The sequence below is a fragment of the Mesitornis unicolor genome, unplaced genomic scaffold (assembly GCF_000695765.1).
Source record: "Mesitornis unicolor isolate BGI_N332 unplaced genomic scaffold, ASM69576v1 scaffold17722, whole genome shotgun sequence".
In the NCBI taxonomy this organism is placed as follows: domain Eukaryota; kingdom Metazoa; phylum Chordata; class Aves; order Mesitornithiformes; family Mesitornithidae; genus Mesitornis; species Mesitornis unicolor.
The window spans coordinates 35104-51514 of NW_010170040.1; the positions used below are offsets into that span (position 1 = coordinate 35104).

At 35.6% G+C, this 16411-nt stretch overlaps 1 protein-coding gene across 1 annotated transcript in view; it reads right to left on the reverse strand.

Annotated features, from left to right (window-relative positions):
- Positions 1 to 16411, reverse strand: part of GAS2 (growth arrest-specific 2) — a 78830-nt gene that overhangs the window by 23821 nt on the left and 38598 nt on the right. The window contains exons 5-6 of the mRNA XM_010179567.1: positions 13736 to 13880; positions 10306 to 10413 (exon numbers count right to left, since the gene is read on the reverse strand). Of these exons, the coding sequence (XP_010177869.1) occupies positions 10306 to 10413; positions 13736 to 13880 (253 nt within the window). The remainder of the gene's footprint in view (positions 1 to 10305; positions 10414 to 13735; positions 13881 to 16411) is intronic.

Here is a 16411-nt window from a genome sequence, read left to right on the forward strand (position 1 = left end):
TGTAAAACAAAGCTTCTTCAGACTGGAAAATCCATTAATTTCAGCTTTCATTCTAAAAAGACTTTGGTTTTAAAGACGTTTTTGTTATTGGATTAATCTTGAAAGCAGAAACTAATTGTTAGGATAAGACTGTTTGGTTTAACATTTTACATGGTCATGGATAACCCTTAGCCGTAGGCAGAGACAAAGCTTAGAGATCTTCCCCTTAGGTTAGCTAAGCATCTAGTACTAAGCACCATTTCTGAGAAATTCTTCCCATCTTATTTTCTGTTTAAAACTTCTCCTAAACTGGTACTATGTGTTTTCAATAGCTAAGAAACATGAATGAATTCCTCTTGTGAAGATGACAGTGTGAAAATGTAATGATTTCTATTTTCATGTTAACATAATTTCTCATCAACAGTATAATCTTATTTTTATTGGACTCTTTAATTCAGTATTAGCTGAAATGTGGACATTATGTAACAATTTCTGAAGTTATTAAATGTCAATATATTAATATTCACTAGAATCTGAAAAAAAAAATGCTTAATGGCTCTAAGCCAAATGCAACCAGACTTTTGGCTACGCAGAAGAATTCATTGACCAATCTTTGAAACAGATACAGATACACTGCCAGACCTGGATCAAACACTTGATCTCCACATTTCCTACAGCAAAGATTTCATACCACAGACACCATATTACTCAATATAAAGCTTTGAGCTTGCAGGCATCTCATCTGGCTTAACCCTCAGGTCAGCTTTTTGGACAAAACTGAAACAACACTAAAGATAGAGAAGTTAAAAAAGAAATATCACAAGCTTAGTCAGTGTGTTAAGGACATTTTGCAATGCTTTTCACTAGCTGAAAGAAGGGCTCTCAATGCTTAGTGCATTGAACAAGATGTCTTTTCCCTCCTGTTCTTTACATATTCAGGTGCTCCAAATCCACTGGCAGCTTACTTATCCTTACTAGATTTTTGTACTGATGGGATTTTCTGAAGTACTGAGTACTTAACTCCACAGAGACTTCCCACCACCACCAGCACTTGTGAGGGAATCTGGGCTAGGTCAAGACTGAATACTTAAATTACAATATCTGATTAAAAAAATCCAAAGAAAATGTGTTGTAAAATTAGGCCAGCAAGACAGTAACCTTAAGCAAATTAGCTATATCATACCTGAATCTGTAAGATAATGAAAACACAATTATCAATACATGCAGAGCAGGCTTTCAAAAAAAAAAAAAAAAAAAAAGGACACCCAACACTCTACGAAAGCACACTAAAGAGAAGGAGAGAGACTTGAAAACAATGTACACTTTCAGCATGAAAGTACCATGATATCATTCTTTGGCTTGCTAATATATATACTTTTAGAGACTGGGGCAGGGGGGAAAGAAACAGAAACAGGGTTCTTTGTACCCTTATGAAACATCAAATGACTCCTTCTCCCTCTTGCTCCTCAGTAAATCACAGGGAAGTAGTTAAGTAAAATGAACCAAGAAATTAGCACAAACGGCATAGTCATTTCTGAAAACTTGGGTTTACCTAAAACACCAGTCTGTCATTTTACCTGATTTACGTGACTCTGGCTAGAAGGCTGCACACAGAATTCTGAATGTCACTGTGGTTCTACACCTTAGACGTAACAGAATATTGATATTTAAAATACATACTTTTTGCAAAGAGGGTTTTTAAGACTAGCCAGGATTATCCTTATGCTCTTTGTAATAGATTTCTGAGTTTTACATGTATACAGAGAAGAAATCGTAACAGTTACTATGCCTTGACATCAGGAGGTGTGTGGGGGGTGTTTTTTTAAGCTCAAGCTGTAAACTGGCTTGGAGTTTACTTTCAGGCATTAATTTTACTTCCCACCACAATCCCATTGGCCTTCACTATGGGTTTTGTGTGTTTTCAACAGGGAATAGAGTGGAAATACACTGGATGGAACACAGAAAATGTACGCTTTTCTAATCATGCCAAAAAGAGAGAAATTTACCTTATTTGCAAGTCAATATTAGAACCCGTTGGCATTTAACAGGCTGCTGTACCAGCCAGCAACACTTAGGCAGCCCAAAGTTAACATGCTGCATTTTTAAATTTTTGCTATGGTTTCCCATATACAGCAAAACTAGTTAGGCAATTAAAGATGGTCTAATCAATGTTTAGTTAGAAAAATCCATTGGCATAATAAGAGTTTTGCAACAAGCGTGGTGAATATCTATTTTGGTTTCCATATTCACATTTTTTTGTAGAACAGAAAAAGAACCGCATTAAAAAACTGAACAGTTTGAAAATTTTATACTAACAAAAATGGAAAATGGGAGTTGCTTTTGTCCACTTTATGTTTACATTTGCCTAACTAAAACATTCCAGTCATATATTACCTTCCCTAGTTCCTTTATAAATCTCAGCCAGATTGCAGAGTATCAGACCAGGAATACTGATAATCCGGATGGATTTATGCTGGATTTTACTTTTTCCTCTGCATAAGAATCTTTTGCAGACTCACTTTTTCCATGCTTTCAATGTTAAATTTTACTGATCTATGTTGAAGTTGTAAAACTTCTAAATGTGTTATTCCTTTCTTCTGTCAGTTTACCTGCCTGCTGGTCCTTACATTGTAACACTGTGGGATCTCAGCAACATCTGTCTTAGTATATTGGAAAATGCTTACTAACCTAGAATGATAACAAGGAAATAGCAATAAAATTAATTGCGAAAGGCTTTGCTGTAGACTCTGGCCAACTTATTCTCCACGTGAGAGTAGCCAGGGAACCAAGTGATTCCTGTCAGTTGTGTGTGCAACCTTATGAAGGGACAGCTTCATCCAAGCACTCCACTCCATGACTGTTTCACTAAGATTCTCCTTCCTGGGATTCAAAACAAGATTTAAATACATGGAGGATGGGACCCAAACCAAAGCCAGGAAAAAAAATACGACAACATCATTAGTTTTGTAAGATTGTTTAAAGGAGTAATACAGTTGGAGGCATTATGAATCAGGTCCTCAGAAAGTCATTCAGGTTCCACAGAAATATTCGCTGCTTTTGGTTGTTTGGTTTTTGGTGGGTTTTTTTGTTGTTTTGTTTTGTTTTCTAAAAAATACAAAGATTTTGTCCAACACAGTGAAGATGGGCCAAGAAATAAAACATTACAGATCATTGTCCTAATGATCGGATCATAAAGTTAAAAAGCAGTAGCAAGATAAACTTAGGAAATTTTTGACTAGGAAACTTTTTAGGTTAGGAATTTTAAAATCCTATCATATAGTTAAAATAATTCAATTTACTTTTCTAAACAATATTCAAATATTGCTATCAATTACAGTGTTTGAAATTAACTGATCTACACTAGTTTAACTGGTTGGGTAACAGTCTAATGGCAAAATAATTCACAGGTCCAACATTGAAAGAGAAATCTGAGCTATAAAATTATTAACTACTAGAATTTAAATTATCTTTTAATGTGTTGCCTTGTAGAAGAGAGCAATTTCAGAACCAGAAGTGATACTTTATATCATATCAGTTAAGCTGAGCTCAAATGTCTTTTATGAAAAGCAATGTGTTAGAGCAAAATGGCAACAAAGTGTTACCATATCTGTGTCAGCTTAAAAAAAATATTAACAGACACTCTCATTTCTTGACTTAGGTGGGTCACCTTTAAGTGGTCTATCAGTACACTCTATGTAAAATTACACTAATAGAAGGGGACAAGCAAGCTGTCAGTTGCAAAGCTGAAGGGCTCTGGCCATATGTCATGTCTTCGGGCCTCCTTGCCACACCAGCATTATTTGCATCAAGCACACTTACTTAAATACATCACTGCTCTAATGGTAAGTTTCCAAATTGTGTCTGGTATCAAGGCTGAAATTCAGATATGTAGAGATCAAGGATTACACCTTTAACTCAATGAAAAGAAAAATTAAAAATTCAGGGAAAGAAAAGGTTTCAGATTGAGGGCTGCTGGGGCAGAAGACATCTGAGGTAGAAACCAGTTCTATTACCCAAAGCACAGGTAGTCTAACATGTGTAAAACTTTGAGACTGAGGCATAACCACACTTCTTTTATATTTAAAAGGTCTTTGAGATTGTTAAATTTTCCTTCAAATGAGACAGGAATTTATTATGCATTTGACAAATACTTATAAACACATCTCCTTACGAATAAATAATTGGTCTTAACTTCATATGAACATTACTGTATTTAAGGTGGTCACACGTTTAAGGTTATATGAGAAAAGCCAGACTGTCAAAGGCTCTAGGCAGTAAATACAGCAGAGGAAGCAGCTCCTTTTCCCTATGCTGCACTGTGGTAGAGTTTAGAAGATCTTAATGCAAATTCAAAAATTACGTAATTTACAAAACCAATCACAGCCTGATAACTACCAGTAAATGGTATGTTTAGGGCAATGGTTCTGGGTCTCTTTTGACTTTTAAAAAGTGCAAATAGGGTTGCATCTAGTTGAGTAGACAAAAGGCACATATTTGATAGCAGGACTTAAAATTATATTATCAGTTCTGATTTTAGCAGTGCTTACCTTAACTGTGTTAAATACTATTTACGTTGGTGTTATACAAGACCTTTTCACCTCACTAAGGATGAGGTTTAACTAAGAAAGTGCAAAGCTTCATGTTATCCTCCTTAAAAAGCAAAACCACAAATAGCTGCATCTCCAGTTTTAATGCATCAGGCTTACTAATTTTAGAGAGTGATCATTAACTGCTGCCCAATCTTTAATGTAAAATGTATTCATGACTAGAAAGTGTAAAATGGATTCTTACAAATCATTAATCTATGAAACAGAACAAGAAGATGAAAATAACTGAGCAAAAAGGAAATACTTTCCCCTATTAACACTTTCAGTATAAACTTATGAGATCTAATCTGTAATTCTCAATAATAAAATATAAAGGTTTTCTCATTTTGCCAATTGATTTTTGTCTGTAGACTTATGGAGGAGCAGATTAGCAGTCTATCTGTGCTCTTAGATATGCAGATGCTGATCCAGTACCTTTCATATAAAAGGAGTCAGAGGAGGAGAAGAAAAAGTGGAGGGGGGTGGGGAGGGCATACAGGAGGGGAGTTACATAATTTGGTCTATTTTTGTATCCTCAGCATTCTAGAGGAAATAATACTCCTGAAATAATAAGACCTATAATACATAACATTTATCTAGCTTTGTTATGTATCTGTATATACCTTTAAACTATTGAGAAATTTTTAATATAGTTAGTTACCACACAGAAAACGGTGCTGATACTGGCTTGCAGGGAGATTTTACCCTGGCACATCCCTGCCACAGAGGAAACTGGCACCTAGGGAAGTCTCACTTCGCTGTCTTCAGCTCTTGCAGGCAACGGCTGCATTAAGCACACACCAAAGGCCTCCTAAGCCTGAATCACATTGTTAAGGAAGTCAGTTGAATATCTGGGTGGTGCTTTTAAAGATATTACATGTATAGCTTCAGAATACCCTACCCTGGCCTCCTGTTCCGAGCCACCTCCCAAAGGAGATTTCTCTTTCCACTGAATACAGGGAACCTTATATTGTTATAACTTCAACTCTAGGAGCCTAAATTGTAAATGCTTTGGAAGGAAATTGCTGGAGGTGTATTTGTCATTGTACGAACTAGAATGTGACATTTCTTGAATATGCATTACATCGTAGAAAAGCACGATATGATTTACTAAAGATTTTTCAAACATCCAAGTTGAGTTCTCATTGAGCAATATTGCACAGAGGGAGATGTTGGGAATTAAAAACAACACAATATTTAATTGTCCACAGAAGGAGTTCACTAAGGCAAACAGGTCTAAGTTAGTGAGAAAAAATGCTAAGCTATTACATAGTGTGCCAGTTCCACTGAATCAGAGTATTGCACTGGAGATACATTCTGTCAAAACATTTTCAACCAAGACTAACGAGGATAGCATTCGAGTAAAATTAAAAGGGAGTAACTCCATCAATTTTCCATTAAATTAGCAGCTAAGAATTTTATGATTAAAGTTTATGATGAATCCTTTAAAGCATTTTTGCTCACAGTATGTGTTCCATGGCCATGAAAAAGCGGGAAGTCAAGGAAAAAATACAGGAAATCAAATCAAGAGGGGGAAAAAAAAATTCTTTGAGAGAAAGTGTAACCATTAAAAAAAGCAAATTGTAACTTAAGTAGGGGGAAGATAGGGGTGTGCCTAATGTCACTCAACAGACTTATGGTAAAGAAGAAAACAGATTTCCTGACTGCCTGTCCTATAGGCAGCACTGGAGTCCAGTCACCCCCCTGACATGTTCAGTATCACTGTTTGTCCAAGAGCTTTTGAATCTTGTGGACTGAATTTTACCAGCCTTTTAATGACTTTTAAAAAAATAACAAAACAAAACAAAAACAAACCCAAAAACCACACAAAAACCAAAAAACCAAACCTGAGAAAGTTGAGAAGAATTCCACCTTCAGTAGCACAAGTAAGACTGAAACATGCCAACTATGTGAGCATAAAGCAGTCAGAGAGGAATTGAGCACATAGTAAAAAAAGTGTCCAACCACCCACTGCTGGCAGGTCTCGAGAAAACCTTCCATCTGGGACATAAATCAGGGCTGGACTTTAGACATACCTTTCCCTGTGTCTTTTGCGCTCTAGAGCTGAGAATCAGTATGTTTGCTTATAAACACGAGGAGACTGAGATTAGAAGCCAAAAAAAGCTGTCATTGATGTCAACGACTGTCATCATCCTGAGGCCCAAAATGTGTTTTCAGATTTCACTCACAAGACTACTCCCAGGCATCCTGCTACATCTCCTTTGGAGTTAGTTCAATTAAAACTCCTGACCTGCCTATGTTTTTGACATTTTAAACATCCCTGAAAGGTATTCAATATGGATAAATCTCTAGGGAAGGAATTTCAGTGTTGAAAATGTAAAATATTTTGTAGAATATAAGTGAATGGGCCTGGGAAAAGCAAAAAAACTATTAAAATCCTCGGAATAAGGAAAAAAGTAAAAGCCAGGTAAAATATGCTGAAGCAAAACCAAAACACAGCATCAAACTAAGCAAAAGCTATGAGTATGACTTATGTATGTGGATTGGAAAAACAGAACAAGATATTTGAGTCTTGAGAACTGTATAATCAATCTGCTTTCCATTTTTACATGTTTCTAGTTCTTAGACAGTATATCATCCCTACATCTGGATGGTTTGGAGTAAAGCATGCTTCCACATTTATACACAAGTACATTTTTCTCTTTTTCTCACCAGGAAGAGTCCATATTGTTCACCACACTGCCTGCAGTGTGGTTGTATATATGTATACACACACACACACACACACGTATATTGCACACTCGCATTCTGATAGACCAGCTCAATATAAAGTTTATTTGCCTGCTACAGCACCTCTGTAGAAATGCCTTCCATCTCCTGGGACGTAGAGGAAGCTATTATTAATCAAACATTTTATTATTACTACACCAAAATAATGCTAAGTGATATTAATGATTAAAAGTACAAGGTTAAAAAAGTATAAAAGCAATCAAATGCTTATAATCTGGTCTGAAAGGTAGAGAACACCTCTAAGTTATAAGAAAAAATGGCTTTAAAGCCAGGACCCATTATATCATTTAATGTGAGTTGCTAATTTTTTAGCATCTAAACCACCACAGCATTAGGGTACTTATGTTCAGTTTATGCATTACGGAACTACTTCATGTGTAAAGAACTACTTTTGTGAAACATATTTTTTTTACCAGTAGACTTAAGTATCTCAATGTTTTAACGGATTATCATCGTTTCCATTACTTCATGGATTTCCATGGTTTATTTTAATCTAAAATTTAAACATTTTCCCATGTTAAAAAAAAAATCTTTATTCAATCTATTTTAATGGGACCATTACTTTAAGAAGTTACTATGATACAAAAGAAATTTTCAAAACCTGACACCCTGTGTTTTGCAACATATTCCAAAGGGGTTTTTTTCCTTAAAATCACTTTAGATTGACATGTAATTTTTAGTGTGATTTTGCGCATGAATTCTATGTACTGCCAGGTTTTATTTTCCTTTGCTGTTCCTCTTTCAGCTGTTTCATATACAGACATAAGTTAACAGAGAGGTGATCCTGGAAGCTTTTTTTTTTTTTCTTTAACAGAACTTGGATAACTAGAATGAAATGATTCTTTATTGATGTGATAAGAAAAAAAATCTAAACCATCAATTAACAGGTGTTAACTCCAATTTACCTTAGCACTTTTAATGTTTTATCACATGGCATATTTGTAACTGAAACTAAACTACTGGAGAAAGCTAGAGACAGTAATGGGTATACTAAGTCAACTTAAAACAATGAAACTTTCAATTTCAATTCAACTGGAACATGTTGGGTTAGAAACAAGTGGCATATATATGGCTGTGTCATGCTATGTAAAGAACATGTAACATAGAGGAGGAACTCTCTCAGTGGAATCAAATAGGTTGCCAAATATCAACAAAATTAGAAGTCAGCTATGCATGTCAAAAGTGTTTTCTCACAAGTGTCCAAAGAATTCCAAAGAAAAGCTAATAAATCTACCTATGTACACAGTAAGAGCATGTAGAATGAAGAGTAAAAACTGTGATCCAGTGAAGCATTCCAAAATGAGGTCTGAGCTAACCAAAACCAAAAGACAACTGATTTTTAAACCCAGGGCTTGCTCCCACTGAAGTTCACGGCAAGTTTCCATTGATATCAGTGTTGTAGGAATGATCTCTAATACTGTAGTTTCATGTCTAATCTATATTACTGGGTTTTTTGGGCACAATTCAACTTGGAATGCAGTAGCATGAGTAGCGTGATATGAAAAGTGTGTTTTGTTTGCAAACTTGGAATGAAATCTGACTTGGACTAGATTGCACAATAAAGAAGCCAGCAAAAGGGAATTTGACACTCACCATACTGGCAGGAAAAAAAACTTAGTTTGTCAAAACTAGAAGATTAAAAATACTTTGATACTGTTATTTGAAATTAAAATCAACAGGAAGAAAACAAAAGTGTTAAACTGTGCCAGGCTACTGGGATCTCTGGTTACTGAACATTATCTTCTTCAAAATTGCTTGAACATAGTAATAAAGCTAGTACCTAAAAATACTGCAGAATTAAAAAAAAGTCTCACTGGCTACAAAATATAAAACCTATTAATTCTTTATACTACCATGTTAAATCTCAAACTATCTTTGACAAATCCTCTAGTCTTTCTTCTGAGCTATTACTGAACTAACTGGGGGGTTTCAACCCTTATTTAGCACAGTACTCAAACAAGTTCTCAACTTTATACACATGAGAAAACCTAAATCCTTATCTAAATTTGATTTCATTGTAAGTTAAGCATAAGTTTATGACAGAGCAAGCACTCTCGTGATTTGTTGAACTAGGAACTTGATTACTACAGATGGGAAGAGATCCCTCTGACTTCTTTTGTTCTAACAGGTGCTAATTCCTCAGTTTTGTCAGGTCACAATCGTGTGCCTGTAGCAAAATAGGGATAACAGTTATTTAAGAACAAGAGCTACCATTTTGTCAGGTCATTATTCAAGGATAGTACATGTGGAGAGGAAAATGTAAAATAAAAAGAAGCATGGCATGAGTCAGATTCTTAATCTATTACTACAGACTAATATGATATGCGTATTTTCACATAATTACCATAAGCATATATACAGAAGATTAAAAAGCTCAAAATTAATTTTGGACAGTATATTTGTGCTCAATTCAGCCAGCTACTGGTGCTAGCAAATATTTATATTAACGATTAACTTTGTGCTATGGGAGTTAATGTACTACATATGAGGTATGAAATACAACACTGGGTTTGGAAATATCTGTTAATCAAATAAAGTATCATTGACGTTAATGTTTTGCCTACTTCAGCAATAGGTCTTAGTCATGACTTGGCATCGCAATGGTCATGAAGTCTTTGATCTGTTTCCTGACCTGCCAAATAATATCAGTCAAAGCAAAGTGGGGAAATGGCAGTTTCAATGAAGTGGATGCTCTTTCAAACTCAACCAAGAGGAAGTCACCATCTCTGCTTGTGAAGACTTTTGGTTGCCATTGATCAAATACAGAGCAAATTCAATGACCTAAAGTTAGAAGGATCTATCACATGCTAATAATTCCTTGAGTCAGTTAACCTGGTGTAGTTTATTTATTCCCAGATAGTATCATAAAAATGGGTCAGTGCTAATTAATAAGAAAGTATTTTCTCCTGTTTATCAGTGATATCATGTGCAAAGTGGAAGGTAGCAGATACTAGCAATTCACTATAAAATAAAAAAATAAAACCTTTACCCTAATGAAGAGGATCTTCTCTCCAACTCTGTATCTTCCTTGTGAAAGACGCTCCACACAGAACTTATTAGGGCATTTACAAGGTGGATCTTCAGAAATGTGTTTAACCTGAAAAATGCAGAAGCTATTAATAGAAACCGTTTAAAATAGCGTATGTAGCAAAACATTCAAGAAAACATTTGCCATAACATGATATCACTAATCTAAGTCTTTATGTATCATAATTTTTTGGTGTTTCTTAACTTTAGTATTTCTGTAATCCTAGACTACAATGATTCCAATATCAAGAACCATTTTACAGTTGTGATGAGGTAAAAATAGAGATGAGTGTCACACAGCTAAACATAAAATTTGCAGTTTAGCAGATGTCAAACAGTTTGTTAATTTGAGTTCAGCATCAAAATTTGTAGAGTGTTCTCAGTATTTTATAGTGAATCAGCTCAACTGTCAAAGTGCTAATATAGCTGACAGGCAAAAGGAAGATGTCATGTATTTTCCCTTCTAATAAATATAGTAAATAAAGAAACATCTTGCTTATCAATAAAAGGCCCTGCCCAATACCTTCACTTGGCACTTTCAAAGAGTGCACTTACACCTTAAAAGAAGTATACAGAGAATACTATGACATAAGCTCAAATCTAATCCAAGATGCTCCTCAGCATTGCTGACTACCCTTTGATGATCTCCACCTTAGAGCATTAGCACATGGGTAATTTAAAGTGGCCTCAAGAGTACTCTATTTTATCATTGCCAACAATAAGGGCTGAGAAAATAGAGATGAAAACTACTTTCCTGCTTTTTATCAGCTGCATCAGCTTGACTTCAACGTCCTGTGAAAACTTGGCCTTGCATGTACTACCAAAGGCATTAATGTTTAGTATATTTTGTACTGTTCAGTGATCTGAAAGTAGCACAGCCATCAATGCCAAAAAAGCAGATCTACTTGAGAAACTCTTACTTGTCTTATTTGACATTCAAATTGCATTACTGCATAGGAACAGCAATAACAAGTGCAGCATATTCATATATTGCAGTTTTCTTGGATGAATGGTGACCTAGTAAGTCAATGTCGATCAATGCAGAATGCCAGAGGAACTTCCTAGACATTTTGTCCATTTCAAATAATATTCCAAAGACCTTTTCAAACCCAGTTTGCAAAGCAAAACCTGTAAAAACAGTCTGAGGTTTGGGAAAGAATATTCTCAGAACAGCTAACAAATTAGTCTTAAGCTGTTTCAGAAAAAAAAAAATCAGAACAAAGCTATAGCACTCTGATAGGTGTTTTGGTGATCTTCAATACATGAACAGGAAAGGCATTTGAAGTACAACAAATGTTTTTCATATCTGCTTTTAAAATGCAGTTCTAGTATGTTAAATAAACCAGAATTTAAAAGTTGACCAGTTATTTTCTCTGTACTAGAATGGGTAGCAAAAATACTTTTGAAACCAGCCCTGTTGACCATTTTAAAGGCTTGTCAGTTATTTCTAAAATTGTTCAATGTTGTTATCTCAATTACTTTATCACTATTATTTATTACTTTTTTGTAATAATAATTCTTAGCTTTTTTTTTCCCTTCTCATTAGGGCATGATATTTTTGTGACAAAAATATTTTTTAAATAATATTTAGTGGAGGAGCTCAATGCTTATTTTACATACAAAATGTGCTCCTCAAGTATCAGATGAGTTGTCCTCCATTTGAAAGTACAATAGCTGAATTATTTTAAGATTAATTATTCCAGTGATTTTTATCAACAATGAGCGTTAGCCTCCATTTCTGGAGAATAAAGCTATTTAGGTAGTCAGGGTACAACATTAATAACTTATATGAAGTCAGTAGTCAATGACTTAAATCCAAGTGCTGGTTGCTAAGGATGAATAAGGTACATTTCTGTATCTCTTGGAATGTGTTACCAAGATTCGGATTGTGCTTAGATGACCATTTAGTAACGGCCCTCTGAGTGCTGCTGCTCATCAGGGATTTCTGACATAATATCCTATGGCAGTCATCACCTCTGGAGACACTCTTGAAATTCAAAGCTAAAAATGGATAGTGTAAACTATGCCTTAATAGCTGCATCTACCGGGGTTCACCTAAGCAAGCGAAAAACCAGAGTAGCTGGACCTAAAAAGTTCAAGGTTGTTTTGAACTGTGTAAGCAAAGTACAGCCACTGTAGGCCTGTTGAGAACAAAAGCCAACAGATTTATACTGGTTCACTGCTGATCCTGCTGCTGAGGCTTCCATTACCTTACTATCCCAAAGGACACAGAAATATTATTGAGTGGAATTTGGAAATCAAGTAAGGAAGCAGAGGGAAGAATTATATCCTATTTTATTTTGTGTCTGGACTATGTGAGCACTGCTGCTATTTTATGGTGTGAGTGTCTGGGGCAGTGCAGGTCAGGAATCGAGCTGGATGAATTCCATTCTGTTTCTAGTCCCACTGCTTTCTAAATTGAAGGAGGTGGTTGGAGACAACCTTCATACTCTCTGTTCTGTTCCTACAAGATACACAGTCACAACCCACCTTCTACACGTAACTGTTCTTTCTCAGTTCTGTTGAAACATAAGGGAGTGCTTTTGCAAAGTTAAGAAAGAAATACAAAATGTAAAAAATGTTAAATGTAATTATTTGCATCAAATAGTACAAAGTATTTCAGTGAAATGAAAAAACATTATATTCCATCTGCTCTTTGAGACAAAAAAGTGGCACATGGATTTTTCAAGAAGTGCTTTGTAACTCCCAGGTGGCACATCTACCTTGTAATATAGCAGTTACTATAGTAACGGTTTCTTTTTATAGAATATAGTTGTACTTCCCAAGTTTAACCCTTTCATGGTTTCAAAACGAGTGCTTTTCATCTGATTCCAGCTGTTTCAAATGAAACCCTCTAGGGCTTGCAACAGAGACAGGAACACTACAATATAGTGCAAAGAGTTTAATGAAATTCAAAGCAAGATACTTGCTTTCTAACAATACAGGAAAAAATGCTTGGTTTTTTACTACATGAGAAACATGCAGAACAGTAGCACCAAAAAAAGGCTGAGATAACTGAGAAGTGTTTGTTAACATTCCGTACAAGTCGGTATGGGCCAAATCTCCTAGTCCTGACTCAGTCCTTTCTCAGACAAAACACCAAGTGGGAGTTGATGAATAAGAAGTGAACAGAAAAAGAAAAGAGAGTAACAAAAAGGGAACTTGGCCCTCAGCACAAAGCTAGACTATACTACAGCTCTCCTACACAGTGCGACATTTTTTCCAAACATAATAATTTTCTGCATAAATAATTGCGGGCAAAATAAATGAACTCCATCAGTCTGCAAATTTCTAAAATACAGTGAGATGTTTAACTCAGGCTTCTGTGTCATTTACAAGTACATGCATACCAGAGGGGGTCAGATAGGAAGAAGCTTCCTCCTACAACTTACAGCATCATCCAACAGCTTCCCTGTGCTCTTTTTCCCAGGGGACTTTGTTGGTGATGGTGAAGGAGATGGAAGGGGGGCTGAAAGCGTTTCCTCTTGTTCAATCTCTTTTTCCAACTTTATTAATCCAGGAGGCTCCACCCCAAACCTATTGGAAACATGCAAACAAATAACTAGTCCTTGTAAAGTACTACATACTTTAAAGCAAAACTGTATAAAGAATTTATGCTTTCTGTATTGCACTATTTTGCAATAGTAGATTGCTACATACATTAATAAACAAGTATAAAATATATCAATCATTAATACAATCATTCCAAATTAATACAAAGAATGAATTCAAATGGCATCTCTCAGTTGATCAAGTTTACAGGAAACAGTTTTTCTTCAGCTTCTCTGTCTGATAATATGTGTGTTGGTGAATGACTCATTTATGAGCAGTACTAGGCCTCAAAAATTGCTGTACAATGTGGGACAGATTCAAGTTCAGTACACTTTCATTTTTTCTATTTTTTCTTCCCTCCTCCTCCAAAAATCCTTTCAAATGATTTGACAACTTTTATTTTCTGTTAGTATTTTTCAAAGAAATACAGATGGAAAGGAATTAAAGGTTATCCTGGCCTCAACTATTGCATTGAATTTATAGATAAATAAATTGAGACACAGCCAAGTGGCTAATGCTTCTTCTAACTGATTTTTGACAGCCAATCTTCAGATCTCTGTTTACAGTGGCAAAACACTTGTAGCACCAACTAAAACAAAATACATGCAACTTTGGCATGGAGCACTTCAAACACATGGAGAGTGAGACTCTAAAACAATTCCTGCTTTTGAAAGCTTCAAGGCAAGTGATTAAGTCAGTACCTCACTGCAAGCAGCAAAGCTTGGACAGAGTCAAGAGTCTGAAAACCCATCCCATTTTCCTTATCACTGATAATTCCCTTCTGGGTTTTTTTTGCGGTTTTTTTTAATTTATTTTTTATTTTGTCAACTTTGTCTAGTGCTCAGAAAAATAGAAAGATTTCCCTTTTCAGCAGCTTGAACAAGTTATCATGCCAGGTGGGTTTCTCATAGCAAATTACTGGCATAAACAAAAACTTACTTTCTTCTGTAGTGGGAAGTCCATAGCCCAGATGCAGAACTATGCTGACTTATCTAGGTAAGGATCTGGGCACTAAAATCTTGAGCAGTAACAAACGCTTTATGACAATCTAAGCTAATTACCATAAATAATGTTAAAAGTATACAGAAAAAGGGCATAAGAACATATACTGGTTTTTATATTTTTAATTTAGTCACACTACTGCCTATTAAATTAATATAAATGAAACAAAGAACCAAATCTGTGCTTGTATTGGCTTCTAACTGGGGCAGTCTGCCTAATGAAAAGTCAGCCAACATTGAAGCGAGCACTTACATACAATCCATCTACTTCCTGTCTGTCTGCAGATGCCGACAGGCTGTAAATCATTAAATTCCCACTGGGCTCTAAGCCTACACCTGCATGCAGCCTTACTCATCAAATAAAACTCTTCCACTCTAAGCAATGCTGCTGCTTTGCTTCAACTGCTTTTCATAATCTCCAATTTTTGCCATTGTGACATACTTTTAAAGTTCCCTGTACTTCCAGTATTCTGAATTCCTCCTGTGAGGAGTTGAAAAATAAAGCGAATGAACAAACATACATGCACTTTTTTCCCCACATACTGTATAAATATGAAGCAAAGTTGCTGGAAAGTTGAAATGGTAAAAACCACGTCATTTCTGGGAGGCGTAGAGGTGCAAATTCTGTTCTGGATGGTATGCTGAGAATTTCCTTTTCTGCTCTTTTCTAGCCTACCTTCTCATAACTACAAATGAAGCAGCAGCAGACTGTAACATGATCTCCAATAGGCTTCTTAGAGAACCACTTCCCATTTTTACCAAGGAAAACTTGAATAAAATAGCAGAAAGATCTTGAAATTGCTCAATAGTAATTTCAAAAGACTTATGGGGGTTGTATAACCCTCTAGAGTTTAACAGTTACCCAAGAACTTCATTCTTCCAGCAGAAAATTTAGCTGTTTTCCATCGTATAATCTCTCTTTAAACACACACATATACATCTATTTGCAAATAATTACATTTTTCATGAAGTCTTGATTATGAAGATTACAGAGATTATGATAGATTCTGCTCTCACTTTAGTTTAAATGATTAATTCTGGCTTTAAAATACTTTGGGAGAATGTTGGACCTGTGCAACCCATGCCATAGTCATGTGTATTGACAGTGTTCAATTTCATTCTGTAGGACACTTCCCTGTCTGATAAATGTTCTCATTCTGCCCAAGTGATATCTGCCAGTGTACACAATGGCCTATTTTAGCTATTGAAGTTTCACAGATGACATCAGACTTTTTTTTTCATAAACAACCGAGACCCAGGATAATTTACAGGGCTATTTTATTTTTATTAGTACCTGGGCTTTGAGCTGCCACTCTTTGACCGAAGTGGTCACACCAATTTTCTACTCACTGTGCAGTCTCTCTCTCTCCAATTTGACTAAAAGGACACCATGAAAGAATATGCTAAAAAGCATTGCCAAAGCATAGGTAAATTATCAACTGCCTCCTCTCATCCACAGAGTTGGATGGGTTGGAGTTTAAGTCTAGCAGAACAAAGATCAATTCTAACTCTGCC